Raw genomic sequence first — 8,653 nt, 5'->3', positions numbered from 1 at the left:
AAAAAGAAAAGAGGGCCAGAGACAAACAGAAGAGGAAGAATAAGTAAAAGAATGAAACGAACGAGTAAGTGAGTACAATCGCGAAGAGACTGGGATAGAGAGGGAGGGTCAAGATAGAGCCACTAACAAACAACAAAAACGAGGGGGGGGGTCCGAGGCTCTGTGAGGCGGCGCCTGCAGCGTCGAGTTTGCGAAGCAAGTGTTGCCGGAGTTGACGAGCGGGCGGGGGGTGCCGAGGTGGCCCGCGGGCGTCTCGGGCGCACGCCCCGCCGCCGCCGCCATCAGCGGCTCCCACCACGACGCGGTGAGCTCCCCGCCCGCAGCGGACGCCTCACCGCCAGAGGAGCCCTCGCCGCCCAGCTCGCCCGTAGAGCTGGGGCGTGCGCCGCCCGCCGGCGCCGCGCGGTTCGCGGAGGAGGCCGCGGCGGGTGCGACGCCGTTGCCGTTGCCTCTGGTTGGCTCGCCGGCCGCGGACGAGGTGGGCGACGCCGGCGGCGGCTGCGACGTCGGCCGCGACGGCGGCGCCGGCTTGATGGCTGCGATCGACGCCCACGACGGCACTTTCCTGGGTGGCGGCGACGTCGGCGTCGGCGTGGACCGCTGGCTGCTGTCAGAGGCGGGCTCGGACGCGGCCTCGGCGGCGGTCGGCTCTCCCGACGCGCAAGCGGAGGCGTCGGCGTCGGCGGCCCCTTGCGACGCGGAGCCAGCTTCAAAGGCTGCCTCGCCTCGTGCGCCCTCCTCCGCGGTCCCGTTCTCGCCGCAGTCGGCCCGCGGCCGCCCTTTGGCTGCCCCGGTGAGGGCAAGCGCGGCCGCCGCCCCCTCGGCCGCGTCCCTCGGCGGCGTCCGCTGCTTGCGCTCCGGCGAGGCGGCGGCGGTGGAGGAGGAGGAGCGGGAGGACGGAGGGGAGGACGAGACGGTGCGTGCAGCCGCTTGTGTCGGCTTGCCCTGGCCGTCGCTACTCGCCGGCCTAGCCTTGCGGCCAGGGGACGACACCGCCGCGGTGCCGTTCGGCAAGGCCTCCCGCCGCGCCTCCGCTCTCGACGCCTCGGCCGCCGCCGGCGAGCCCGCCTGCCGATGCAAGCTCTGGGCGGCGGCGGCTGCGGCTGGGGCTGCGGCGCTGCCGGCCTCCGCTGCGACCGACTCCTGCGGCGCCTTCTCCGCCGCTGCCGCCAGCCGCGCGCTGGCGCTCTCGCGCCGCGCCCGGATGCCTCGCGTGACCGCCTGCAGCCGCGCGGCCGCCTCCGCCTCCCCGCCGCCGCCCTCCTCGCCCGCCTCCGCGCCTCCGCCCGATGCGGAGGAAGCTGCCTGCTGCGCTGACTCCAGAGGCGCCGCCCCCGCGCCGCCGCCCCGCCCGCTCACCGCGGCTGCCCATGAGGGGGCGGGAGGGTCCGCGCCGGGCGCCGCCGCCTCTTCGGGCACCCCAGCGCCCGCCGCGCCCGCCCCCTCCCCGCCCTCCTCAGTCTGCCCCGCCCCGTTGCCCGCGCCTCCGCCTCCGCCTCTTCCCTGGCGCGTGTCTCTGGCAGCAGAGCTTACCTCAGGTGAGCGCGCCTCTCCGGCCGGGAGCGGGCTGTCCGAAGCGGGGGGGGAGGGGGCGCCCGACGAGCGGCCAGGAGAGCGAGGCACCCGGCGCGGCGGCTCTGCGCCCACATCCGCCGCTGCCCCCACGCTCGCCTGCTCGGCGCCCTTGCCCGCTGCAGCAGCGGTGCGGTCCGGAGGGAGGGGCGGCGCGAACCCGCCCGGCCTGCCGCCCGCGCGCCGCCCTCGCCCGTCGGGCGCGTCGGAGGACATGGCCTCGGACGTCGAAGGCGTCGACGGCGTCGCGGGGGGCGCGCGGGGGCTCCTCTGCTGCGCCTTTGGTGAGAGGCGGCCCTTCCCCGGCCCGGCGTCCGCGGGCGGCTGCGGCTGTTGCTGCTGCTCCTGCTGCTGCGGTGGCGGCTGCGGCGGCTGCGGCGGCAGCGGCGGCGGTGGCGGTGGCGGCGGCGGCGGCGGCGGCGGCGAGGGCTCTGCGCTGCCGCGGTCCGTCGGCGGCCTCTCCACAGCGAGCGCAGCTGCCGAGGGTGCACTCCCCACTCCGTCTGCCGCCCGCTGGCTCGGTCCCGCCGGGGACGGCATTTCCGCATGTGGAGGCGTGGCCCGCGCCTTGAGCTCGGAGGGGCTGCGGCTGCCGGAGCGGCGCCGGCGCGGATTCGCCGCTCCGTCATGCTGCTCTGGGCTGCGTTGCTGCTCGCCGGCGCGCGCCCCGGGCTCAGCTGGCTCTGGTCTCGTGGGCAGCGGGTGCTGCGCGCCCGGAGGAAACAGCTGCTTCATCTCGTCAGCGGCGGCGCGGAGCCTCTCCAGCTCGCCCTGCTCGAAGCTGCCATAGGTAGGGCAAGGCCTGTGAGAAGGCCTGCCCACCATCGCGAAGAGTAGAGCGCGGAGCACTCCGCTAAAAGGGATCAGCGAAATAGAGAAAAACGCGGCCAGGTTCCGCAAGACAACTGATCGACTCTCTCCAAGTGCTCTCCCTCCCTCTCTCTCTCTCTCTCTCGAGCGTGTTTTGTTGTTGAACTCTCGCAACCCGAAAAATCTCTCTCGCAACCCGCTACAGATCGAGAGAGATGTTGTTGTTTTGTTGTTGTGAGAGAGAGATTTTGAGAGAGAGAGAGATTGTTTTTGTGTTGAGATTTTTGAAAACCAACGCCACAACGAGTGAATTGTTACTCGCCGCGTTCTCTGAGTGTGATGCCTCTGATATGCCAAAGAAAATCCACGCGTGTCGTGCCCGCGGCCGAGTAATTTTAAATTTTGGCCGAAGAGCCGTCCGAACCCCGAGCGCGCTGGACGCCGCCTGAGCAGACGTGAGAGAGAGATTTTTAGCAATACCAAACAACTCTAACACTCACACGTAATTTGGGGCCTGGAGCCCTGTTCACGCGCGCGCGAGACGTGCAGACAGGGTTGCCAGGTGAGAGCGAATGGCGCGGTTCACGCCTCGCACAACAGAGAGAGAGATTGTTGCAGACGTGCGCTCGTGAGCACCTCGCAGATCGGCTCGACAATGGCCGGACGAGCGAGCGTGGCTGACGTGCCCAAATCATACAAGATTGGCGAGATCGGCGCCGCGACCCACCGCCACCGGCCACTCTTCTTGTCTTCTACACCCTATCAACTCCCCCAGGCCGCGCAGCAAAAATGGCGAAAACTATCACTTTATGTATTGCCGGCCGGCCGGCGTGGGCCATCGGGCCGAGCAATCGAGCAAGTGCCAGGAGTCTACACACCTTACTACCTCTACCTACCTATCTGGCTGGGAGCCCTCGGTCCCACGCCAACGCGAGAGAGGCGGCGCAGTCCAGAGACCCCCCTATCCGGCTAGGGAGGTAGGGCGTAGGGGAGCCCGAATCGGCAGCCAGCGAGACTCAAAACACAGCGAAGAAAGACAAACTCAAACGGTGCTCTTCAAGAGAACTCCGATCGCCGTCTGCCCGCGCGGGGTCACGCGCATTTTTCCCCCTAGAGAGGCCCGGATTCCGCGGGGCACAGGCACATTTTTCGCGAGAGCAGAGAAATTAAGAGAGACGAGTAATTTCTCTGACCTCTTTCTAAAGCTGTACACACCAATCATCAGGCCATCGTTCACACCCTATCAATGCAGAGACGAGCTATCAACCTTCCCCTCTGCAGCGCTTGGCAATGGCACTGCTTCTCCGTTTGCGCGTGGCATAGCCCTCCGTTCCGGTCCTCGAGAGTGGCCGGTGTTGGCATGTGTGAACCTGCTAGGATGGCTCTGGCTGCCGCCGCTGCCGCTAGTCCTGGAGAGGTGCGAGCGGCCACCGGCCTGCGCTACTGCAGTCTCCGTCTGTACCGTCGGGTCTGTGTCCTCCCTCGCCACCTCTGGGTCCAAATTTGCTCCGCCAAATTCACCCTCGGCCGCCTCTGGCTCTGCCCCCGATGTCCTGGGTGTACTAGGCGTGACCGCCCGCACTCCCGTGCGTCCTCGCTTCGCTTGCTGCTCGTCATGCACGGGATCCAATGTGCCGCCTCCCCCACCACGCCCGCCGTTTGTGGTCCTAGGACCACCGCTTGTGAGCGGCTCCTGCGCTGCCGCGTTGGAGTTGGGCCACCCCAAAGGGCCACTGAGGGGCGTCAGAACCATCGCAAGAAAGAAGAGCAAGAGAAGGAAGAGCTTGCACTGACGCCAGAATCCCTTCTCCTGGAGGACAAGCTCTGGCCCCCTCGACGGTGAGGCTGCGTCGCCATCCGCAAAGGAGAAGCAGCTGTTTGCGCTTGCGCTTGCTCCCGAGTCTCTTTGCCGTCGGCGCGGGCTGCTGATGGTGAGCACCATCGCCCCTGAACCGCCTCGAGACTCGTCGATCGCCAGGAGGCCGGAGGGGCTGGCCATGTGGCGGCGAACGTAAAACGCGGTGAACTTGAGCCCGACGCGCGACGGTGACGTCCCCCTCCCTGGGGGTCCTCGGGCGAACCGCGTTTTTTTTCACGCTTTACAACATGGGCGGCACGGCCTCTCGACGACATGTCCTTACTTAATCCACAGCGGCGACCCAAGCGTGCCCGCACCGCCCCGTGTGCAGGGGAGCCGACGATGTCCATCGACGTCGAGCCCCTTTCGCCCCTCATGTCGGCGCGGGCAGAGCGCTGCGCGCTCGCCAATAATTGTCTAGCCGGAGAGGCGTCAGCCTAGCGTCACGCCCCGCTCCTTGGCCGCAGCGACGATCGTTTTCAAGCAGGCGTCCTTCTCCACGATGCCCGTGAAGGTGGCGCTCCCGTTGTTTTTCAGTCCGACGTTGAGCGAGATGGCTGGGGCCGCGAAGGGCAAGAGAGCCTTCAGCCCGCCCTTCTTCGCCTGGTCGCAGGGGGACGGGGGACGGTCGGTGCGTACGCGGCGTGCCGCGGGGCGGGGGAAGGGCGGGGTGGGCGCGCGGCGGGGCGGCAACCACCTGCATGCCGACGGTGGTGATGTCGCCGTATGGAATCGTCATTTTCCTCGCCTTCGCGCCGAGGAAGCAGAGGTGGTAGGTCGTCACATGCAAGATGCCCGCCTGCGCGCAGCGAGTGGGCGCGGGCGTCAGGGAAATCGCACGGCGGCTGGGCGGAGCCGCAGTCTCCGCGGACGGAGCCGCAGTCTCCGCGGGAGGCGGAGCAGGCGCCTGGCCGCTGTACGCGCACTTGAACTTGCCGAGCCTCTCCGAGTCGGACGGCAAGCCAAAGGTCTCGCGCAGCCGGTTGATGTTTGAGGTGGCGCGGTCGAGCTGCCGGTCGAGCTGGTAGTCGGCAAAGATGTCCTTCATCCCCGCGCCCTCCCCCTCCATTGGCTCCGCCTCGACCTGCGGACGGGTGTTGCGGACGCTTTCGTGGAAAATTCGTGGAGCAGGGCCGGGGGTGGGCTGATCGGTGCGGCGGCCGTGTAGCGCCAGGCAGCATGGGGCTAGACTTGATCCGCAAGTGAAGAGAGCGGGGAGGTCGCACCTCCTTGGGCGAGTCAGGGTTGGGCGGCGTGTTGCGGCTCATCGCCATCGCGTTGCCTTCGAAGAGGTTGTGCGTCGAGGCCTGCTTGCCATCCTTGAGCCAGCGGTGGTCGAGCGCCTGCTGCGCATCCATCCGCTTCTGCCAGTCCACCGTCAGCAGCTTGGAGACAAACTCCTTTGCGTCGGCCGAGATCGGGTCCCAGTACGGAGAGAGGAACTTGTACTGCCCCGCCTTGATCTTGCGGAACATCTGGTTGTCGTTGTCTCCGTAAAAGGGCGGGAAGCCGCAGAGCAGGATGTATACGATCACGCCCACCGACCACAGGTCGACCTGCGACGAGTAGACGTCGTGCATCAGCACCTCGGGCGCGACGTATCCCGGCGTGCCGCAGGCCGTCTTCATGGTGACTTCGCCCTCGAGGTCGCTGCTGAAGATCTTGGAGAGGCCGAAGTCGGTGATCTTGATCTCGGCGTCCTCGCTCGTGTCCTTGAGCAGGATGTTCTCCGGCTTGAGGTCGCGGTGCGCCACGCCCTGCTCGTGCAGGTACTTGATCGCCTTGAGCATCGTGATGGTCAGCTTGCGCGCCTCCGCCTCGGTGTAGTGGTTCTTGGCAATGATCCGGTCGAAGAGCTCGCCGCCCTTGAGCTCCTCCATCACGAGGTACAGGACCTGCGAGTGGCGAGGGGGGGGGGGGGGGGGGCTCGTGCGCGCTGCACGTGCGCGAGATTTTGCGTATCCGGCCGGCGTAGCGGCAGCGTGGCCGGAGGAGGGGAGGCGCCTTCTCCGTGTCGACGACCTTGTACAGTCTGACAATGTTGGGATGATCGCACTTGGTCAGGATGTCAACCTCCGCCTTGAGCATGCCCATCTTGGACTCGGCCGGCTTCTGGATGATCTGCGGCGGCGGTACGGAGTGGCAAGTCACGAAACCGGCGTGTTGACGAGTGCGGCGGCCTACCCCCGGCGTCGCCGGCCGCATATCAGGCAGTGTGGGGACGAATCCCCGCAACGGGACGTCGTCTCTCTGGCGTGTGTAACGGGGCGGCGGACGTGTGTGATGTCCGCAAGGCTACTACGGCGATATCCCAGCTACGCCGTCAAAGGGAACCTTGATCGCGACCCTCTCTCGGGTGATCTTGTGGATCCCCAGCTTGACTTTGGAGAAGTGGCCGGTGCCGAGCGTCTCGCCGACCTCGTACTCGTCGTGGATGTCGTTGGGCACGTCAGCCACGCTCGCTCGTCCGGCCATTGTCGAGCCGATCTGCGAGGTGCTCACGAGCGCACGTCTGCTCAGGCGGCGTCCAGCGCGCTCGGGGTTCGGACGGCTCTTCGGCCCAAATTTAAAATTACTCGGCCGCGGGCACGACACGCGTGGATTTTCTTTGGCATATCAGAGGCATCACACTCAGAGAACGCGGCGAGTAACAATTCACTCGTTGTGGCGTTGGTTTTCAAAAATCTCTCTCTCACAACAACATCTCTCTCGATCTGTAGCGGGTTGGCGGTTGCGAGAGAGATTTTTCGGGTTGCGAGAGTTCAACAACAAAACACGCTCGAGAGAGAGAGAGAGGGGGAGGGAGAGCACTTGGAGAGAGTCGATCAGTTGTCTTGCGGAACCTGGCCGCGTTTTTCTCTATTTCGCTGATCCCTTTTAGCGGAGTGCTCCGCGCTCTACTCTTCGCGATGGTGGGCAGCCTTCTCACAGGCCTTGCCCTACCTATGGCAACTTCGAGCAGGGCGAGCTGGAGAGGCTCCGCGCCGCCGCTGACGAGATAATGTGACGCAGCTGTTCGTTCCTCCCGCGGTCCCGGCACCCCCACCCGGGCGCGCGCAGCTGCCATGGGGATGCCATGGCAGCTGCCAGCTCAGCCGGTATCTTCTACTCACGAACCAACCCGCTACACCGGCGTTGTAGCTTGTACGCGGGTGTGTAACACCTGGCTCTGTACGCGTGTGTACGGTACTCGAGCTACTAGTTACGGTAGTTACTATGTTTCTACCAAAAAGTACTCAACCACACTCGCCCCACGGCCTTCGCTGCCCCGGTACTCCACGCACCCAGATGCCACCTGGCCGGCCGCGCTCCCAGCAGCCCCAAGTGCGGCCCGTCCGCGGGTCGACGCCTTGGCTGCGCATGCGCTCGTCCGCCTCTTGCCGCCGCCGCGCCGCCTCCTCCGGATCGGCGCCCGGCCCGCCGGTACTCGGGCGCGCGGTGGCAACCGTGCGCCAGAACCAGCGCGGTGGCGGCGGCGCTACGGGAGTTGCGGCGGCAGGTGCGGAGGCAGCGCCATCGCCAACAGCGGACGAGGAGGCCGCACTCCCAAAGTGCCGAACGAGGTACGCCACGAACGCTCCATTCTCCAGCGTTGGCCAGCCGCTGGCGGCGCCGCGCTTGGCGGCAACGAGCGCGTCCTTTGCCTGCTGCCAGCCCACCAGGCCGTACTTTTGGAGGTAGTAGCACAACGCGAGGCTCGAGCGGTTGACGCCAGCGTGGCAGACAAAGACCACGCGTGCCGCGTCGGCCGCCCACGTGTAAGCGCACAGCCTGTCGAGGCGCCTCGTCATCGCGACGTCGTCAAAGTCGGCGCGGTCGTCGAATGCCGCACCAATATGTACCACGCCTCCCGGCAGACACGAAGGCCGCTCGCTCGTGTGCAGTGTCACCACAACAGTATGTGCAGGCCACAGCATCGCAGCGAGCGCGTCATGGGATGTGAGCGCAATCGACTGCGATGCGTGCACGTCTTTCAGCTCCGCGACCGCGGTGTCTGCGCCGTCGAGCGCACCACTGGCTGCATCCGCCGCAGCTCGCCTCGGCCGCTTATTCTGCAAAGGGGTGTGAACGGAGAGAGCAAACTCCTGGCAGCTCCCACAGCCGAAATGTGCGCCAGCTGCCCGCTCACCTGTGTCACGCCGCCGCGCACGCACCTTGCTATGTGCTCGCGCGAGCTCCCGCCCGAACCTCCAGCTCGGCGTCCCACTGCTTGGGAGCCGATCGCTTTTCCTCGGCGCTCGCGTCGAGCCGAGCTCTCGGCACTCTACGGCGGGCGTCGCTGTGCGGGGCGCCCGTTTCCTGCTGGCCCGAGCGGAAAGCTCCACGCGCCCGCGCGAGCTCCCGGCCGAGCCTCCAGCTCGGCGTCGCACTGCTGAGGAGCAATTTGTCGTCCGTCCGGTGCTCTCGAGGAGC

At 66.8% G+C, this 8,653-nt stretch overlaps 2 protein-coding genes across 2 annotated transcripts in view; both read right to left on the bottom strand.

Moving 5' to 3' along the window:
* Nucleotides 1-4,467: 4,467 nt before the first annotated feature.
* EMIHUDRAFT_451551 (hypothetical protein) lies at nt 4,468-6,775 on the bottom strand. The gene is made up of 5 exons (XM_005768759.1): nt 6,575-6,775; nt 6,245-6,361; nt 5,467-6,135; nt 4,938-5,324; nt 4,468-4,843 (listed from the first exon to the last, which is right to left on the bottom strand). The coding sequence occupies exons 1-5, from the start codon at nt 6,713-6,715 to the stop codon at nt 4,673-4,675; spliced, it is 1,485 nt and encodes a 494-aa protein (XP_005768816.1). The 5' UTR covers nt 6,716-6,775; the 3' UTR covers nt 4,468-4,672.
* A 701-nt stretch (nt 6,776-7,476) lies between these two features.
* Nucleotides 7,477-8,653, bottom strand: part of EMIHUDRAFT_210780 (hypothetical protein) — a gene marked incomplete at both ends in the record, with an annotated part of 1,573 nt that continues 396 nt past the window's right edge. Inside the window, 2 exons of the mRNA XM_005768758.1 lie at nt 7,477-8,292; nt 8,429-8,591. Coding sequence (XP_005768815.1) covers nt 7,477-8,292; nt 8,429-8,591 — 979 coding nt within the window. The remainder of the gene's footprint in view (nt 8,293-8,428; nt 8,592-8,653) is intronic.

Source organism: Emiliania huxleyi (assembly GCF_000372725.1).
Source record: "Emiliania huxleyi CCMP1516 unplaced genomic scaffold EMIHUscaffold_45, whole genome shotgun sequence".
NCBI lineage: Eukaryota > Haptophyta > Isochrysidales > Noelaerhabdaceae > Emiliania > Emiliania huxleyi.
This window is presented reverse-complemented; position numbering and strand designations above follow the sequence as displayed.

Bases quoted from the DNA above. Each gene is read 5' to 3' on its own strand.
- EMIHUDRAFT_451551 (XM_005768759.1), bottom strand. From the start codon at position 6,715: ATGGCCGGACGAGCGAGCGTGGCTGACGTGCCCAACGACATCCACGAC. The intron at 6,362-6,574 runs GTTCCCTTTGAC...CCGCCGCCGCAG, and splicing joins GAGAGAGGGTCGCGATCAAG to ATCATCCAGAAGCCGGCCGA. The intron at 6,136-6,244 runs GCGCCTCCCCTC...CGCCACTCGCAG, and splicing joins AGGTCGTCGACACGGAGAAG to GTCCTGTACCTCGTGATGGA.